Source organism: Anomalospiza imberbis, unplaced genomic scaffold (genome assembly GCF_031753505.1).
Source record: "Anomalospiza imberbis isolate Cuckoo-Finch-1a 21T00152 unplaced genomic scaffold, ASM3175350v1 scaffold_72, whole genome shotgun sequence".
In the NCBI taxonomy this organism is placed as follows: domain Eukaryota; kingdom Metazoa; phylum Chordata; class Aves; order Passeriformes; family Viduidae; genus Anomalospiza; species Anomalospiza imberbis.
The window spans coordinates 354,295-374,538 of NW_027100335.1; the positions used below are offsets into that span (position 1 = coordinate 354,295).

Consider the following 20,244-nt stretch of genomic DNA (forward strand, 5'->3'; position numbering starts at 1 on the left):
CGCCTTGCAGATTCCTCTTGCTTTGAACTAAGGGGAGAAAGCAGAGGTATCTGTGGATATTCTCAGTTCAGTCAGAGAGAAAAGGAGACATTTCTACCAGGCTGGGCCTGGGAGAGAGTTGGAAAAGAACGTAAATAATTCTCTATCTCTCTTGTTGTTCACATTGTTATATATATATGTTCTGCCATCGTGTGTCGTTCACTGTGCACCAATGGTGTGAGGTGTTTTTACTTTAAGACCAATGAAATTGGTCCGCACAATGTTCTCTCTAAACAGAGCAGTGCATTTGAAATAAATCAGTTTTCTTCTCGCCTTCTGAACTGGAGTTCTTTCATTCCCGTCCTGCCTCAACAGCGACAGGTATCTGTCATGCTGAGCTCCCCTACCTTCCTCTGAGGCCAAAGCTGGCCTTCTTCCTCACAGAGGAAAGCCTTCGTGCTCCTGATGGCTCCCAGAGAGCAGCCTGCAGCTCCCAGTGCTGGACAGAGCAGCTCTATCACCAGCTTCATACTACACATGGGGATACCGAGGTGGTTTTTTGCTCCCTCTCCCCAGGCCAGGGATGCAAATGGACGATAGCCCAGGTCTCCTGGCTGCCTGCCACACTGCAGCCGTGGGGTGGTGCCTCCTCACACAGGAAGGGTGGTGCAGGGCTTCTCCTACCTTTTGCTTTCCAGTGCGGATGCCTCCTTGGGTGCTCGGCGGATGCGGAATTTGAAGCTGAGCATGCCTTTGTTCTCCAGCACGACAGTCTGGGTCTTCTTGGTGCCCTTGATCACGGCTCCGAAGTCGATGGGTGAGGCAGGCTCAATGCTGTACTTGCTGTACACAGCTTTCGCCGACACCCTCACTGGGACGTCGGCGAGAGCCTGGCCTCTTCCACCTGAGCTGGCATCTATCACCTGCGTCCACAGGAAGGGTGGTAACCAAAGCAAAGAGGCCAGCCTGTACCCCAGCCCCCAGCCTCCACCCCAGGCCTCCATCCCTTTACCCCTCCCTGTTTAAGCACCTCCTCCAGAGTCAGATTCTCAGCTCCACTTAGGAAGCCTCCCAAATGGTTTTGAAAGCCTTTGTTTGTGTATGTAGGAGAGAGGATTCTCCAGTTAAAGCCCTCCTTCCATTAGACACCTATCCTGTTTACGCTCCCAGAACACCGTGTGATAACGCAGCCTGGCCCAGGCAGCTCACCTGGCAGTACAGGATGGGCTTGTTCTTGAGGACGATTTCACTTTTGGGGTGGAAGAGCATCTCAATATTCACACTAGGCTGGGAGGCAGTCAGCATGCCTGACTGAGGCTCAACAGTGAAGTAGGATGCCAAGTTTTGCATCCTGGGACCTGCACCCTTCACTGTGAAACTGGGGAGAAAGGGAAGGAATGGAGATCTCTGCAGTTAAAAGTATAGGTGCCACCAGCACAGCCAGGACTTTGCATAGGACCAGAAAAAAAGAAAGGGAGAGTCCAGCTCTGCTCAGGGAATCCTGGATCTTGACAGAGAGTGCAGACAATCACGAGGTTACTGCAAGAAATCTTGGCACTGAAAGTTTTCCTTCACTCCTTTACAAAGTCTCAGAAAGAGAAAGGAGGTGACCGTCAAAGAAAGGCAATGCATCTCAGCATTTCAGTGGCTGAAATGTTGGGGCTTTCCTTTGGGCTCCAGCTGAGCTGTGCAGAACTGTTGGTTTGGGGCTGGATTCTCTGGTAAAATAATTGATATTAGAGAGCCCAGGGTTTGTATTTACCACGAGGCAGCCAGCATGGAAACAGGTTCTAGCCATTCACAGAGGGAGAATTCAGGCCTGGGAACCTGAGGAAATGCTCACTACCAGGCAGCTGGACTCACCTGTACCCAACGTTGTATACCCCTTCGTTCGTTAAAATCACGACTTTCTTCGCATTATCCCGGACATTAATGGTTCCAAATTCCAAGCTTCCATCTGGAGCTGCAGAAAACCCACAGAGTGAGGTCAAACATGGTATTTGTGAGCTGCTGCAGAATACACCAGGTCACAAACTACACGGAGGTCTCGGCACAAAACCCTTTTCAGCAAGTTTCCATTCTTGGAAGTGTTTTCCAGCTACTTGTCTGCCCTTTCTCTTCCCACTCAAACTATCTGCAGGCTCAGTAGCTAAGGAGCTCAGCTCCCATTTCCTCGCTTCCGAGCACAAATCCAATTACTTTAGATGCTATGCTGAGCCTGAGGGGGTTGCTGACTGCCTGTTCACGTCACTGTTGTTTCAGAGCCCCCAGATCCAATCTGCACAGGAAGCTGCACACTTCAAAGTTCAGAGGGGAGAGACTTAAGGCTGTCAGTGTCCTGACAATGCTTTATACCACACAGCTTGCAGGGTATGTGCTTTATGTACCCATGCCATCCTTGCATGCTGTCCCATCCCATCCCATCCCAACCCATCCCAGTGCTTTGGTCACCCAAAGGTAATGCAGTGCACCTGGACTGCTTTGTTTGGGAGGCATCCACTGACCTTCAGGCATCTCAATGCTCAGAGAAACATCATAGACCTCTGCAGAGATTTTGATGTTTTCAGCCTGAACAACCCCCAGGATGTTTTCTGTATCTGAAACCTGAGGCAGCAAGAAACAAACACTGTTCAGATTATTTTTTTGTTAGACAGCCTGTAAGTCCTTGTCTCTGCTGGCTGCTTCCCCTGTGGCTTCCCTGGCTTCACAAGCGTTGGAGGACTCCCAAGCTTTGCTAACCTGTTCATCTCATGGGCTGCCCCAGCAGGATTCTGCTGCAATAAAAAACCCTATCAGCCTAACTCTGCACTCTACAGCAGGGAATGCTCTCTTGGAGAGGCACAGAGATGTAAGAACAACCACAAAAAGTGTGACGTGTCTCAGAGCAGGTGGCATTGACAACCCTCTCCAATCACTTAGCACCTTCTTTGAAATGCAGCCCCTAAACCATGGAGAACAAAATCCCAGGGGGAGAGTTTGCTGCACTATGCAGGAGCTTCAGACAAAGTCCAATGTGGAGATCACGCTGCAGGCTGCACAAGCAAACAACAACCTTCAAGCACCCACAGGGCAAGGTTGTGGAACAGGCTCAGGGTTCAGCGTCTGGTTATCTGGGGGGACGTGGATGCACTGCACGTTCTGCAAACGCTGTGTAGAGGCAGAAGTTGGGGTCACAGCACCCTTGTTTCTGTCAGGTGCAGCTCTTCCTGACCCTGCCCCCAGCAGCACACGGCTGCTCACTGTGCCCTGCTCTGCCAGGCAGGGCACAGCCCCTCTCACCTCTAGTCGGAGGGTCTTCTCAATGATGCCAATCTGCCCGGCCTCGAAATGCACTGTTACTTCAAACTCTGAGCGGGGATCGATGGTGCCGTTATCTTGGGACAAGGAGAAGCCCTCAACGTCATCCAGCCCACTGAGCTGCCAGGCCACAGGCAGCAGGGTGTTGTTTCTCAGGAGCAAGGTCCTGCTGTCAGTCCTGCAGAGACAGGAAGGCACTTGGCATCAGCTGCTGGATGGCCACACCAGCCTCGCCACTGAATGCACCTTGGAGCAGCTCCATCCACACCCTGGAAACCAGAGTCAAACGTTTTCTCTTTGTCACAAGTCTTGGAGTGCCTGTGGGATGACTGACCTGTACCGAAATAGCTTGTCAAAAGACAGCTCCAGGGGGCTGACCTCCAGCTTCACGTGCACCCCATGGCAGCACAGGCTGAAGACCACTGGGTCCGAGTTCTCCCCAATGCTGCAGATGAGTTTGTCTTCCAGGAAGCCAGGGGAAGTGGGGTATGCCCAAATGGTCAGCTCCTGGAGCCAGCCCCACAGGAAGAAATCAAAGAGCTCTGTGTGAGAACAGGAGAAGCAGCCCCTGGGCACTTCTACGGTGCCTGCCCTGCCTGCCCTTCTCCTACCTGCTTCTCCTTTGGTTTCAGTGCCATGCTGGGAGGGTCCAAAAGGAACGTCTCTGCTCCCCCAGCATTCTCAAAGGAGAACTGGACCTCTATGTCCGCGGGGGAGTTGTTGAGGATGGTTAAATTCTCCGAGTTGCCGGGACAGTTCTTGGCCTTGTACCTGTCCACAAAAGGGGAAAAGGCTGCAGAGCAGACTGTTGCCTTTGCCACACAGCAAGGAGAGCACCATGTGTGCCGGATCGGTCCGTGTCTCACAAACGGGACGGGACCCTGACTGGTCACAGACTTAGGATTTATTATCTGTCTGTATCATACAAACAAGAAGCAAGAGGCACAGGAAAATAACAACATCCATGTAAACACAGATCACAGATAAGATGGCAGCTTATGTAAAGCCTTTATCTACATATTCTTTGAACCAACAGCATAAAAGAAAAGGTCTAAAGTCATTATACTCTAACCAATTAGAAAAGGACCCACGTGGGTTTAACATTAACAAAAGGACTTCTATGAACCTCAAACAATACACAATAATTTATAATTTAAGATGGAAACTTTTTCTATATTTGCAAAGCATATATCTAGGACTTTTCACATCTTGAGCTAAGAGTAAGTTCTTGTTCTTTCTTGTTCCTTATGAGAAATATAAATGTATTTACTCGGTTCTTAACTTCCTAGCTTTCTCATGAGAAGGTTTAGAAATGTCCTAGCTTTTCTCAGCTTTATGTCTACTTTCTGGGGCCTTTCTGCACTTTCTAAAGTCTTTTACCTTTTAATATTCCTACACATGTGCACCCAAGGAAGTGATGCTGCAAGACCCTGCTCTAACAAACAAGTGAGGGAAATGGATCCCAGTCAGGGGCATGGGCGTGTGCTCATCCTTGCCCTACTCTGATGCCTTCCCCTGGACTTGGTGCCTCCAGCCCAGAAGCCTGATGATGCTCAGGCCACTGCAAGAGTTTTTATTACAATGTAAATTCAAAGGTGCCTAGAAAAATAACACTACACCAGGCACGTGGGTTCTTTCCCCTTCTTTTTTGAGGGGCCTTCCCTGCAGGGTCCCTAAAGAAAGGCTTTTGAAAAAAGAGTTTAGCTAATTTCTTTCATAAAAGTCATGAAACTGCTGTGGATTTTATGGGTTAGCTCAACGTCTGAGAAAGCATCCATTCCCAAGAGGAATTGAGGCAAAAAGATAACAAATGATCCTTCTCTCAGGTGTGGAAACCACTTTGGAGTGAAAGGGTTAAAGAGGCAAAGAGAAATCCCAGACCATCCATCAGCCTGGCTAAAGATTGTCTGTTTTTTAAACTATTTTGATTTCATTTACTTGGGTTGTCAAAATAGCCCTAGCCCTCCAGAGCTCCCATGGAGACAAGAACTAATGTTAAATGTCATTAAAAAGAAGTGACAGTAAAATAGAAATACACAATAGCTTCAATGACAAGTGTTCAGGCAGACTTTATCCAGCAGTGAGGATGCAAGGTCATTACAGGAAAATGTAATTCCTGCTGTACGTTACCCCCAACACCTACTGGCAGGTCAATAATAAAATCTTATTAATAATGAGAGATTAATGAAAGGTTTACAAAACCATCTACAGAATGATTGCTCAATCAGGCTACCTGCAGAGCTCAAAGCACTTGAAAAACCACCATAAAGTTCATTTCCTAAGGGGTGAAGCTGAGACGTGGAGGGGGACAGAAGCTGCCCCCCAAGTCACCTTTGGACTGGCAGCAGCTTGCGGCTCTGGCCACCAAGGCGGCCACCAAGGCACCCACTGGGTAGGCAGAGCAGCTCCTCCAAGGCTCATTTGCCTCTTGTCTGCTCAAGCTGACACATCTGTGGTCCTTCAAACCCATGTGTCTCCCAGCACTCTGCCGGGGACTGCCCTGGGTTGTGCCACCAGGACAGCCTGTCTCTCCAGGCGTGTCCACAAAAGTACAAGGCCCAGCAGGGAGCACATACCACTCTCTTGATTTCCCACACAGCAGCGGCCCAAAGTGGAATCGCTTTGTGCTCTCAACATATTCCTTGAAGATGACTTCATCTTCCTTCATGGTTTTCCTCCACTGTGGAAACACCACCCTGGGCACTTCCAACACAGTGGCGCGGAGGCGGATGTGAGACGTGGGGCCTTTTGTCACCTGGAGAAGGACAGAGAATTCAGTGGAGGGTGCAGGTGACATGTGCTGCTGTGCCCAGCCTGCTGCCTGCCCCAAGAGCTGTGGCACCTCTATGGGCAGCAGCACATCCACGTCACCCTGCGGCCAGCGGGCACTTTCAAAGCACACGTCAAACGTCGTGGTGTGGCTGGGGGGCAGGCTCTTCATCAGGCCCAGGTCCACGCTGAAACCTGGAACAGATGAAAACAAAGCAGCTGAGATACACGAGGAACACGAAATGTGCCATGAGCACATTAAGGCCTTACAGGTGTCCTGGCTGAGAGGTCTGGGGAAAGCCCCACGCCGTGCTGTGACCCGGATAAAAACCTGGAGTGCACCTGAACACCCCTCAGACACAGTGAGCCACTGTGATGGAAGCGCAGCCTTGCCTCAAGGCCTCTTCTGGAAGCCTCTTTTGATCCACCAGAGGATCTCACAGGCTGTTTCCTCAATAAAGGCTGACCACAAGTGCTGTGACACTGTGAACTCCAAACAAAGCATTTCCAAAACACAGCAGACCCCACTGGTTGCCAAAACAAGCCCACAGAGTGCCCAAAGAAGCTTGATGCTCGTGGGAGCCAAGGGCAGAAGATGCTGAGAGGTCACCAGGGTGATGAGCCCATCTGGCCCCTGCACTGAAGCGTTAGGGCAATCACAGGCAGGCCAGGAGAGGTCCCTGGGCATGGCTGGCCAGGAGAGTTCTGCTTCTAGAGCTCCCAGCCGGGGCACTGAGAAGAAAAAGCTCAAAAACCTCCCCAGGTTCAGTGGCTTCAGCTAATCTGTCTGAGACACCTCCTTCAAGGCCACAGGAAGGGTCTCCAGCACTGCTTACCTGTGTCCTGCAGGACAGATTCATCGACCTGGAAGGACACTGGCATCTGCCCAGGGTTGCTGATCTCCAGAGTGCTTCTCCCAGTGAAACCCTTTAGGACAGTGCCCATGTCCAGAACATACTCGGGCAGCTCAACTCTGCAAGGAGGAGTAAGGACAGTCCTTAAACCACAGCCTGGCTGCATGTCCAAGAGGACAGCCATATTTAAAGTGGCTATTTCTTTATTCACTGCTGTAAAAACTCAGCTCAAGCCCATGAAACCCATGGCCTGACCACCTGGCAAAGAGTTTGGGAAGCCAGGAGGAATACAGGTGCTAGGTTGTATCAGCTACTAATGGTACCTGAAAATAAAATTATTTAAAATGGCCATAGCTGCTCTGCCATGAAAAACCAGTACTGGTGAGTCCACTGGTCCTCCACTGGTCTCAGTGAAACTGCTTAGCCTGGTGTACAGCCTGAGCCTGAAATTGTTTTGGGCCTAGGAATATGATTTGCCTGCAGAGGAAATCTCCATTGTTCTGCAACCAGATCGCATGATCTGTTCTGCAGAGCTTCTGCTTCCTGAATTGAAGCCTCTGGTGCTTGTGCTGCATCATGATGGTGCAAAGGGACCCACCAAGTTACCTAGATAAGTCCTGCCATCCCACCAGGATTCAAACCATCTGACTTTGGGGTTTTAAAGGGTTTGCTGACATGTGTGGTTCCCTTCTCCTTTTGTTGAGTGTGCTCTGTTAGTTGGAACCAAGACATCAGCTGGGAGCTGTCTGTTTCAGAGCTAGCCAGCAGGGACAGAATTTATGCTGTCTGGAAGGGCGTGAAGGTCTGCACTGGGTCCCCCAGCTCCAGGGACAGAACCCCACACCTGTGGGGAGCTGAGCAGTCCAAAGCTCAGCATGGTGCTGGGGAAGGGAGGACACTTTGCTGCTCCCACGTAGCGTGTCACAGCCACCGGGACCAGACCCTTTCTGGAGTCCAGGCTATTCCCAGCTCTGCAGGCCCAAGGAGCTCTCAGGAGAAGGGGACACGGCTGGGTGCTCCCCACGGGGTACCTGGAGATGGGGATGGGAGTCCCTACTCACTTGACAAGACTCTGGCACAGCTGCTTGTCAGGGAACCTGCTCTTCGGGGGATGGCATGTGAGCTTTTTCTGCAGCTCCAGAGCAGCCTTCTCTATCAGCATCCTCACCGTGTTCACCTGCAGCTGAGGGCTTGGCTGAGGAAAGGGAAGACAGTGGCTGCTTAGCAAAGGTCCTTCCCAAGGCCCAGCTTGCACCTGAGAGAGGATCCCACCCTGCTCCAGTTGAGAGGGGGTGTGGGGTCCTCCTGTCTGGCTGCTCAGTGTCTGTGACACCTCCTGCTCTCTTAGGCAGGACCTCATCTCCAGGGAAGTAACTCCAGCATCTTTGCCTGCCCAGACACTGTTAGCAAAGCTGCTCTGGCCAGGCAGACAGACCAGCCAGGAACCTTCCAGAGCTCCAGACACTGGCCTGCCCCCAGCCAGTACCAAGGCAGCTTGGACAAAAACTGTCTTGAAAGGGAACCAGGACCAAGCTGGTGCCTCCTGGAGATGAGCACCGCCAGCACAGCCCCAGGGCACAATCAGGCAGCTGCTGTTAAGGTCTGTAACTCTGGCAGGGCTTGGGTTGGGACCAACAAACTCCCCAGCAATGACCTGCATCTCCTTCAAGGCACCATCCCTGGAGCATGGCCCTCAGGACCTCTCCCTGGGGTAGCCAGGAAGCTGGTGCAGCCCCAGAAGAGACCATGACCAGAGTGGCAGCCCTAGGGGCAATGCTGAGGTGACACAAGGTTGTAGGTGGGCAGGGAGGTCCCAGGTGCCATCAGGGCACCGGGAAGGTGCTGTGGGCTGCAAGGGGCTCAGGTGACACGGGGAGGGTGGCGTGTGCCAAACGGGGCTGCAGCCGTTCTTACTACAGTGCCAGAGCCAAGCACACGGAGCTTCAGGTCCTGAGTCTTTGGATCCCGAGTCACCGAGGTCTGAGTCTTTGGAGTCTGAGTTGTCAGGGTCTGAGATTTCAAGGTCTCAGTCTTCAGGCTCTGAATCTTCTGAACAACTTTTGATTTATTCCTCTGACTGTACTGTTGCAGGTGTTTTACATGCTGTTTCAGTGGCTTCTCATCTTTTTCATTTTCTGAAGGAAGAAAACATCCACAAAGAGAAGTGTGAGCAAAGTGCCAGTCCCATTTAAGCTGGCAAGTCCCCACCTCCCAACATTGGTTTCTTCCAGAAAGAAGCCCTCAAGCCATCTACGGGAAGTGGATGCTGCTGCTGCTCTCTGAATCCTCACGTTCTCTCCCTCCCCACAGAGGAGCATCTCGTCCCCTGCAATGTCACACAAATCCAACCCTGCCTGAAGCCCTGCCAGCCCCTCTTACAGCTTTCCCAAGCCCTTCAGTCTAGCCGTCATCCTTCAGGACCCTGCCAGATGTGCTGGCAAGCTCTGCAGGATGGTTCCTGGGACAAAGCCCACAGGGGATCCTCTGCTCAAGACTCATGAAGCAACCAGGGGGCTTGACTTGGTCTGGGAGTCCTGCAACCCTCCAGGCTCGGTGGAGGTTGGCATGAGCTGCCCCATGGGCATTTGGTAGGGAACAAAACCAGAGGGGCCCTTCCTGGGGGCAGACAGGCAGTGCCCACCTTTGGCGTTCCAGGGCAGGTTCACAGTGATCATGGGAAAGGACGCTTCTCCTTTCAGGAGGATATTTTTTGGGTCCAGGTCACCCACTTTAAGCTGATAAATCCTGCTGAAAGCTCCTGGTAATCCCGGCATGTAAGAGAATTTCAGCACTTGCTTCTCGCCAGGTGCAATGGAGCCCTGCAGGGACAGGAGAAGAGGGAGGGAATGCATCGGAGTGTTTGATGGGAGATGGCTCAGGGGACAGACAGGCTGAGGACACAGAGTCTCATCTAGAAGAAACCATCAGACCACATCACCTGTGTGATAAATGCATTACAGTGCTGGCTTTCACAACTCTTAGAGTAAATACTACGTGGTTTATAATGCTGACTTTTGTAAAAGAAGTTTTGCTAAAGTTTAGAGTTCTTTTAATGCGAATGTTGTGTTGTGATACCAATGTTGGTGAAGAGTTGTTGTAATATTAACATTTAACATTTATATAATGTTAAATTATAACATAGATATAATATATATAATATTTTATAACATATATTAAAAGTATATAACACACATAGATACAAATTATATCATATTAGTTTATAACATATATATATAATATTAAATTTAACATTTAATAGTGAAGGAATGGAAACCTGTTGAATATGTTGAAAAGTAACAAATGACCACCACTAAGACAACTGCACATGCTCCATAAAGGTGGGACAGAGGAGGAACTATGTTAAAATTTTTGAATATATATAACCATTTGTAAATATGTATTAGGCTGATGCAATACCCAGGGGATATAAGGGGTGCTGCTGTGTGCACTGGTGTGCCTCTGGCTGCAGCTAAGCTGTTAACCCTCTTAAAGCTGTTAGCTAAGCTAACCCAGCGCTGTTACTTCTGCTTTATTGACTTTGTCCCCTATTGTCCCTTATTAAATTTTCTTTAAATTTTAACTGGGGAGTGGCTTTTGTTTCTCACAGCTTCCACCTTCCTTGTGCCCAAAAGGTCAAGCCTCCGACCCCGGGGTGCCGTGTGTCCTCCCCAGGGCTCACAAGGCTGCAGCCCCAGCACAGCCTGATGCCAGCACAGCTCTGCTGCTAATGGGCTTTGCCCTCTGCCAGCAAGAGCCTGCCTCATCAAAAAAAGGCTCTTCTGCTGCTGCTGGGGAAGAGAAGTCCCTGCTCTCAGCAGGGCCAGCAGCTCCTCTCGTCCCGTGTAGGAGACAGGCATGCAGAAATGGCAAAGCCAATTGGCTTCCTCTTCCCACTGCAAGGAGGGACAAAGGCAGGAGTGCTGCTTCGGCTCAAAGACATCCAGGCAGGACGGAGAAGCTTGGGCAGTGGTGGGATGCTGCTAATCTTTCTCCTTGCTCTTCCAGCCCCGCTGCTCCCTGGCCCCCTCACTGCCCCACAAAGCCGCTGCACAGCAGCAAAGCTGGAGGAGGCAGGGAGCAGCAAGCCTAGCAAGGGACACGTAAGTGGTGCTCAGCTGGCAGTGGGGAGGCAGGGCCAAGGACAATGTCCTGTGTGTTCACACAGCCTGGCTAAGGTGACCCTCAGAAACGCTCCAGTGCCAGCACAGACTGAGACCTCAGCCGTCGGGGTCCCCAGAGTGACTGTGAGGAACCAATTAGATTTTTAGTTATGCCTCAGCATCTGCTATAAATCCATTTTCTGACATGGGGTGAAAAATTACTGTAGGGGCTGTCCACGTGCAGGGAGCCCTAACACATCCCACGTGTAAAGGAGGCTGCTGGCAGACAATGCAGGCAGGCTCCGTGTCTGGGGGGCTGCAAGCGACCTCCCCCTTGGAAGCGGGCAGACCCCGAGCCCAGGAGAACTTTGCCCACCCGACCAAGTCTTCCTAAAAGGGCTGAGTTATGGGAGTGTGAAAACCACGTTCACTCTACTGTGAAGATTTAAAAAGTTTAATAAAGGACAATAAGAGATAAAGACCCCAGAGCAAAGGTTATTACAGGCGGGTGCCTGTTCTCTTTGGGGATCCCCCTTAAATACCTTTGCCCTTACATCAGCCTGCTGCATATTCATAACCCTTATGCATATCCATAAAGTAGTTTACATTTTCCAGGAACTATTTTACATGGCCCCTCCTTGGGTCTGCATTTTTAGGGCATGCGTGTTCCTTGGCTGGGGTTTGGCTCCTTCTCTTTATCCCTTCCAGTTCGGGCCTTGGTCCTCACTGCCTTCTGACGATGAGTGCTGATCGTTGGCAGATCTGTACAGGTGTCCTCATCCTGTGTTCAGTGGATGTTATCCCATCCAAGCAGGCATTTTAACACAAGCATAGCTATTTCACTACTATGTCTAAGCTTAAGTAGCAGCAGAAATACAAACTACATCTTTATAAGAGAGTGACTTTAACACCACACATATAAAATCCATTTAAATATGTGGTATTCACATTCTCTGAACAGAGAGAGACATGATTCTCTCTCCCAGGATTTTTCCTGGAAGTTGTGAGACGCAGTGAGAAAGCTCAGAGAAAGAAGAAAACAATTCTCTCTATTTGCTGCCCCTGTTGTTTGGCATGTGTGGAATGTGTTATGGAAATTGTTTAGCAAGGAGGGATTTGTTAATTAGACACCGGTGATGGTTGTTTGGATTGATTGGCCAGTTGGGCCAAAGCTGTGTCGTGACTGTCTGGAGACAGCCACAGGGTTTTCTTTAGTATCTTTTTACTATGATATAGTTCTAGTACAATATAGTATAAGATGATAGAATAGAGCAATTATTCAGCCTTCTACAACACAGAGTCAGAGCACGTTACTCCCCGCACGCGGGGGTCGCGCTCAATATTAATATTTGCGAAAAGCCAATATTATAATTTGTATCTGTAACAGGAGGAATCTTAGTACATAAAAGCAGCTACCACTGACAGTTTTCCCCTGCCATTTTTGGTTATTTTTTGTTGGGCTGGGAGCACCTGGAGGGCCTGGCTCCCTGCAGAGCCACTTCTTCCCTGTCTGTCTACCCTGCTGTCGCCGCTTCCCCGCTCGCCACGGCAAGCTGGCGCTCCGCTGACTCCAAGAAAAACATGAAAATGGATTTTATATGTGTCATGTTCAAGCAGCTTTGTTGTAAAGATATCATTTTTATATCTGTTGTTAATTAAGCTTGGTGAAATAGCTGATTTAAGTGTGCTTGGGTTAAAATGCCTGCTTGGATGGGATAGCATACGATGAACATGTGAAGACACCTGCTACAGATCTGCCAACTATCAGCACTCACCGTCTTGCAGACAGCGTGGGCCAGGGCCAAAACTGAAGACGATGACAAAAAAGGACTGAAACCACAGCCAAGGAATCCACACGCTCCAATAAGGGCAGATCCAAGGAGGAGCCATGCTAAGCAACTCTTAGAACATGTAAACTAGTTTAGGGAAAAAGTTTCCTATGCATTAGAGTCTATGAATATGCAACAGGCTGATGTAAGGGAAAAGGTGCTTAAGGGGGATCCCCGAAGGTAACGGTGCTCTTGGCTGAGTGCCAAGATGCACCCGGCTGTAATAACCTTTGCTCTAAGGTCCTTGTCTCCCATTGTCCTTTATTAACCTTTTTACATGTTCACAGGAGAGTGAACGTGTTTTTCACAGCGCGGCTGGCAGCACACTTGCTCCATCTGCCCAGCAGGACGCCGACAGAGCCTCCCAGGGTTCCAGCGGTAACGCTCTGTCCCTGTCCTCTGTTACTCTCTCCGTTTTTCATTTTCTCTCTCTGCTCTCTCTTCTATCCTTTCTGGTCAGGACCATACCCTCTCTTTATCAATACACAATTTTCAGATATAGTACTTGCTGCGTTTGTGCCTTATTTTCATCCGAGAAATCTGCCAAAAAGAATTCTCCTCTACTCCCCTGACAGCAGGACAGGACAGTGACCAACACACTCGTGCCTCCCGCCGGTGTCTGCCTCTGACAGCAGAGCCACCCACCAGCCACGGCCGTGGGGGAGTCTATCAGGAGAGCCCTTGTTTGACCTTCTCTGCCCCCAGCAGAAATTGCTTACAGCCCTCTCTCTCTCATGGCTGGGTTTGTGTTTTCCCCTCTGACTTCTTTCCCCCTTTCCCCGCCCCTCTTTTCTCCCTTTAACACTCTCCTGGGCCACCTGGCACAGGGCTGGGGTCGGTCACTTGTGCTACTTACAGTGGTGGGCTTGACCAGAAACACGCCAGGCAGATGCTGGCTTGCAGGGCTAGGGTTTAGCACCCACTTGAATTCAATCCTGCCAGTGTTCTCCAGGGTGACCGTGCTGTGACCAATTTCGTTAAACATCTGGAGAGAAGGCACAGGAGCGGGAAGTTACAGACCCAGGCCTGCTGCTGGGAACCTCCTTCCTCTCTCCTGGGGTTGGAAGCAGACACATCGTGGGAGCAGGGACCAGGGAGGAGATGGGGGCACTTGGGAACCTGGGGAACCCCCAGGCACAGGGCACCTGCACAGGACCAGGGAGCTCTGGCAGCACACAGAGGTGTGGTAACAACCATGTGAGGGCCAGCAATGAATGAACCAGGGGACACAGGCCCTCTGCACTCTGAGGGGTCACCAACAGCCAGGAGAAACAGAGACAGCACCGAGGCATTCCAGGAGAAAAGGCACCTGCATGCAAGTATTGGCAAGCAACACCCATGCAACAAGGGAGTCACACAGGGCTACACAGACAGGGCCAGCAGCTGGAAATATCTGTGGGCTTTCAACTGGAAAAGAGTGAAGAGGGGATTATTCTGGGACAGTCTCTCCAGCTATAGTGACTGCAAGCCCAACTTCTTCCCTGGATTATTTGTGGATCAAGCAAGAGCTTTGGACAAGAGCATCTCCTTGGGGGTCAGGCTTGAAGCGTGGATCAGCAGAGGGATGTCTCAGGGACACACCCCTCAGAGCACCCCCACTGGGACCCTGCCTGGCCCAGGAGGCACTGTTAGGTACCCTGAAAAAGAGGCATTCCCAACATTTTTGGAGATGGCCATTCTAAACCAGCTTGGATGCCGGGTGTGTCCCTCAAAGGTTGAACTTCCAAGCCCCAGAGCCAACAAAGGGGCTGGGAAGGGGAGGGAGCCCTGGGCCGAGGTGGGCAGGAACCCGCTGGCCGTGGTTCTAGGGCAAGGAGCTGTGCCAGGGGCCGTGTGTGGTACCTGAGAGCCACAGTTGATCTCCTGGAGGCTCAGGGAGTAGCTGACGCGTGAGGCGATCAGCCCCACCTCGTAGGTGGGGCCTCCCTCCACGTGGCACAGCGCCTTCACACTGCCGAGGGCGTCGCGGTGGCCGGAGAAGCTGAAGGAGACCTTCTGGCTCTGTCCTGGCTGCAGCACACCTGACAGCGGCAGGATGCTGAAAGCCTGGATGGAGGACAGCAGAGACTGAGGTGTTGAGCACGGACATGGATGCAGAAGAGCATCTTGGAGCAAAGTGCAGCTGTAGCCAGAGGGGCCTATTCCCCAAACACAGCCGGAATCACCCTGATCTCATCCTGCTTCTGTGCCACTGACCAGTGGAGGGACCATGGGGAAAATCTTCTCCCATACTCACGGATCAATGCAATAACTAATACACTACATTAAAGTGAACCGGGATGTCTCCTGGCAGTAGAAATTCTCTCTGATGCACAACTTGCCTTTAAAAAGCATTTCTTACTGCTTTTAGAAAAGGAGGAGACTCAGAGTGAGAGCTCTTGGAGCTGAGCAAAGGACTCCAGCCCAGCTCATCTGGCTCCTGAGGCTTTTCCCCTCTCTCTCTGATTTATAGCCTGCTTTCTCCAGGTGCCTCAGCAAAAGCTCCTGCACAAATTTCCTATGGACCACCTGATGAGGTCCAGGGGGAGCAAAGCCCTCCACAGGTGCTGCACAGCATCCTTGGGCAGCCCTACATGTCCTGCACGGCCTCTCCAACAACCAGTGGCTTCAGCAGCACTTGGTGATGGGCCTGGAGGGACGTGAGGCCCCTCTGTGGGCAGTGCTGAGGGCCACCAGTGGGAGTGGGAGCTACAGCCCTGCTTGCCACACTGACAATGGGCAAGTGAGACAGATTCCCTCTTCTCCGCTTCGAGGGGAGCGTGCGGTACATCCACGGAGGACGCGATTCCTGCCAACCCTAGTGGGAGGTGAGGGGCTTCAGGAGCTTGTGGCAGCACCTGAAAAGCAAGCCATTTTCTACGCCAGGAGCAAGAGACAGCCACGTGGCAAAGCCTCGGTTTGTAAGACAGCTTCAGGGCCACCAGTGCAATACCAGCTCTCGGGTGAAAGCAGAGACCTGGAAACAGGTAGTCTGGCTTGGCTGGGAAGAGGGTACATGGAGATCAGGACTCAGCACTGCTTGCTCTGGGAAGGAAGCTGGAGGTCTTACCATCATGATGCAGATAAAAGCCTCATCTTACATTGTGACGAAAACCAGGCCAAAAAAAATCCCACACTCAACACAGGTCTGTAGGATCTGAGCAGGCTTCTCCAAGGAAAATTGTCCTGTTTCTCCCTCCCACACACCCCATACCCAGCCACAGGCACTGTCAGGGCACAGGACAGCAGGGCAGCAAAAGGGGAGGTCAGCACGAGGGTGACTTGTTGGTGGGAAGCTGGGGAGGCAACACAAGCAGTAGGTTTACAAGAAAATCTACCTCTGCTCCTAAAGACTGGGCAAAATCCTGCACTTCTTTCATGGCTCTGCCTGCCTCCTCCTTTCTAATCTTGAATCTCCTTTTATATGCCGAGCAATCCAAAGAGGTTCTCTGCTCCTTTGGTGGCTGGGGTTTGAATTTAGGTGGGTAAAGCTCATATCTGGAAAACAACAGAACTGTGAACAGGGACCTGCAGTGGGAGGGAGGAAGGGACACCTGCACGAGCAGCTCCTGGTCAGGATGCAGCCCCTGGGTGGGTGCTGGCCCGTTGAACTGAGAAATGGTTTGATCCAGCCCTTCCCACTCCAGGCTGGAGCAGGTCTGTTCTAAAGGCAGCCCAGGGATGACACTGAGGGAACAGTGGTGCAGCAGCTGCAACTGCTTGCATTGAGCAACTAGAGAGGACAGGGATTAACACCTTGTGGGGATGCAAAAAGCACAGTGGGAGAGGGAAAGACAGAGAAGGAAAGCAGAAAGGTGAGATTTGAGGCACCGAGGGGCAGACCCGGCCAGTGACGAGCCAGCCCAGCAAACCCCAGGGCCCAACGCCAGAAACTCTGCAGCTCCACCAGGTATTTATCAGGAATGTTTCCCTGACAGTGTTGGGGGGCTTGGTTGACATTTTCCAACACTCCCAGGTGACTCAGGTCACATTCCCCATTTTAAATTGAAGCAGGTGCTCGGGGCAACTCTGCTTGTGTTTCTAATGGCACGTGAGGGACACAGTCGAGCCGTGCCTGCCTGTCACCCTGCTGAGCTGCAAGTGCTCCCCACACAGCCAAACACGACCTGGGTGCTCCATTCCCAGACAGGCATTCAGGGCCTGTAATGACCTGCTCCCCAAAGAATCACTGCCTTTAGCTTTGTGGCTTGTTACCTAAGGCTGGGTTTCATTTCTGGATGAGGGGCAGTCTCACCATAACCCCCAAGAGATCCCTAATTATCTCTTCCACTGTCTTTAGTTTAAATGAATGGTTTGAAGCAACTTCCCAGGACTATGGTGCCCAGACAACGACATTTTTCACTCTAAAGCAGAAACTCTTTGGGAGGCAGGGATAGGAGATGATGTGATGAACAAGTCCTGCTGTCAAGCAGTTCAGAACCCATAAGGGACATGTTGCAGGGGAAAAGTCAAAATGAGCAACAAGTGTCACAAAAAAAGGGAGTGAAGAATGAAAGCTGACTCCTAGGAAAAAAATCGTTCTGCCAGTAAAGGAGTTGTCTCAGAAAAGAAGGAAAGGGAAGGTAACAAGATGTTCAGCATCAGCTCAGGCACCAGGTAGCTCTTTCTCTGGTGTTGGGACTTTCTGGGCATCCTCCAGCACAATGCAAGGGAGGAAGGCAAGGAGCAGAGAGCAGCTCCTGCAGAGAGGACCCATCCCAAAGCAGAGGGGCCAGAAGGGCCTCCAGCAGCACTGTGGGAGCTGGGACTAGGAGCCTTCATCAAGGTGGACATTGCCTCAGGCCACAGAGGTCTGAGAAAGCAGCTTTCACCCCAGCTTTCCTTCCCAGGGGAACCACTGTGGGGGCTAGGCAGCACCAAATTGGTGGAAAACCTCTTCCCTGAGCATCCAGCCTGACCATGGCTGGTCAGTGTTATTTGAGCAAGGAAAAGCCAGGAGCTGACAGACTTGTCAGCTCCTAGGCAAACAGCTTTGTTCTTTGCCAAGTACAAACAGGGCACCAGGAAGAAGAGCTTCAGGGAGAGGGCAAAGGTGCACATACCCCAGCTTGTCCACCGGACGCAGTGACCAGCGGTACTTGACGGGAAGAGAGCTGCAGCTGGTCATCTCCAGAGAGCGCACTTCTTCAGTGCCACCCGCAAACGCCAGGGTGCTGGGCTGGATTTGGAGATTCGGGAAGTGGGCTTCTCCCCGAAGGGCGATGTGGGACACCGAGGAGGTGTCAGTGAGGCAACAGGTCTTGGTGTGGAGAGAGCCTAGGAAAAGGACACAAATGTCCATTTAGGCACCAATTATGGCATGACTCCTGGTGTGAGTATCCTGGTAGGATGAAAGTGTGATTGGACTTTAGCTCTTTATTATCTGAACTACAGCTCACCGAGAAGCTGCACGAGGAGTTAATCATCACTTAGCTCCCTTCGACACCGATTCCAGACTGCAGCCTTGAAAATGCCCACTCTTAGCCCTACTGAACACTGCAAGCTTGTCTCTCTCTGATGGGGAGGAGCTCCCTCACCTGCCCCAAACCAGCACCAGTTATCTCTCAGTGATGAGTGTGCACCCAGACCGAGCATTTACTCTGAGAATTCAAGCTGCAAAATTCCCTGTTAAGGCTGCCAACACTCCCACCGTTTTCAAGCTACATAAACAGTGAGTCAACATGAGTTCACATCCATGCTGGCCACTGTGATTACTGTTGCTTTTCTTGTTTAATTTATTCAAAAGGCAACGTAACAAGTGCCTCAGCAGTGATGCAGGGTGGGGAAGAATCAGCTCACAAAAGGTAATTAGTTTTCTTAAAAAGTTCATTAACTTCGTTGTTATGGGGTTAGGGTTTGAGTGAATTTTCCCCTTGGTCTGAGAAGGGGGATAGGGGTTTTGGGGGGTTTTGGCTGTGGGGATGGGGTTTTCCATTCAGGGTTTTTTGGGAGCTGTGCTGTGATGCCGTGGGCGGTTGTGAAGTCAGACTTGAGGTTTGGCAGGGAGGAGACCTTCCCTTCCTTCTGCTCGGGGATTGAAGGTCGGCCGCGTGCTGCTGCAGGAGGTTGTGTGCTTGGCCCCGGGACTGCCCTGGCTGCGGCTCAGCACCGGGATCCAACCTGTCTTCCTTTCCCTTTCCCTTTCCACTTTCCCCTTTCCCCTTGCCTTGCCTTCCTGCCTTGTCTCCTTCCTGCCTTCCCTGCCCTGCCAGAGCCCACAGCTCCTCCTGCCTGTGATCATAACTACACCAAAGGGGAAAACCAGTACTTGGCGGGTTGGAAGCTTCTGTTATCGTGCTGTTGTTTGTGCCAATATATTCTAGTAAAGAACTGTTATTCCTTTTCCCATATTTTTTCCTGGAAGCCCTGTGATTTCAAAGGTGTAATAATTTGGAGGGAAGAGGTCATCTTTCCATTCCAGGAAGTTTCCCGCCTTCCTTGGCAGACATCTGTCTTTTAAACCAGGACAGGGACACCAGAAAACACTGACTTTCTACTCCTTGGTTCTATCTGATCCCACAATGGCAAAAGGCTACCTGAGGCACCAGCAGCCCTGGAGTTCACACCCTGAAGAGGCTGCTGTGGCAGACCATGAGTGAGGGATGCTTTTATGTTCCAGTGCTCCATTTTGGAACGCACATTTTGGACACGCTGTGTCCAAGCCCAGGGAGCACTCACCAGAGGAGGTGTCCTTGAAGTAGAGCTTCTTGAAGTGTGTTGAAGAGCTTGTTGAAGTGTGTTGAAGTCTTGAAGTCTTGAAGTGCTTGTTGAAGTGTGAACTCCGTCTGGTGACACACCCCCTGCCATGGCGAGCACAGAGGAAATGGCTTGGTTAAAGGGAATTAAAGCAAAGTCTTGGCTGTCGTGGCTTGGGGGTGTAAAACCTGGTGTCAGGGCAGGTTTCAAATCAGCACACCGCCATGTGCTCAGCACAGTGCCTGTGTGGACAGGAGGCAGCTAAAGCCAAGCGGCCAGCAGCCAACAGCCACTGATGGGGCTTTGGGCACAGGGCAGGCAGGAAAAGCCCCCGGGTTGCTGGTGGTCCCATGAAGGACCCTGAACACACACCCAGACATGGTTCCGTGCCTCAGTTTCCCCATCTGTAAGGTGATGGACATAAAGGTGTCCCCACAAACCTCTGTAACCAGCCTTTCCTGCTTTGCTACTTCCTAGCTGGAACTGGTGCTCCCATGGAGGAGCTTTCTCCGGAGCTTTTGACCCACACAATCATTACAGACAGAGTTTTGAGACATGAAGCCAGGGGAGCCCCAAACACCCTCTGAAAAGAGCAGCAACAGTTCTACACAGTGGACAGATGAATCCTAGAGGAAAGGACCAGCTTGTCACCAGTGCACCAGCTGGCACAGCCAAGAGCAATAGCTTAAACAGCCGAACAAGGGTGTCCTGAATCTAGCACACCACCTCACCTCTCCTTGA

The 20,244-nt window shown here is 51.2% G+C and overlaps 1 protein-coding gene across 1 annotated transcript; it reads right to left on the minus strand.

Annotated features, from left to right (window-relative positions):
- Nucleotides 1-364: 364 nt before the first annotated feature.
- LOC137467639 (uncharacterized) lies at nucleotides 365-19,883 on the minus strand. The gene is made up of 19 exons (XM_068179100.1): nucleotides 19,876-19,883; nucleotides 19,486-19,607; nucleotides 17,871-18,084; nucleotides 16,146-16,305; nucleotides 14,671-14,994; nucleotides 13,685-13,813; nucleotides 9,541-9,718; nucleotides 8,814-9,034; nucleotides 7,961-8,094; nucleotides 6,882-7,018; nucleotides 6,119-6,240; nucleotides 5,853-6,031; nucleotides 3,888-4,047; nucleotides 3,611-3,783; nucleotides 3,259-3,454; nucleotides 2,484-2,583; nucleotides 1,843-1,942; nucleotides 1,189-1,357; nucleotides 365-902 (listed from the first exon to the last, which is right to left on the minus strand). The coding sequence occupies exons 1-19, from the start codon at nucleotides 19,881-19,883 to the stop codon at nucleotides 660-662; spliced, it is 3,069 nt and encodes a 1,022-aa protein (XP_068035201.1). The 3' UTR covers nucleotides 365-659.
- Between the last annotated feature and the right edge of the window lie 361 nt (nucleotides 19,884-20,244).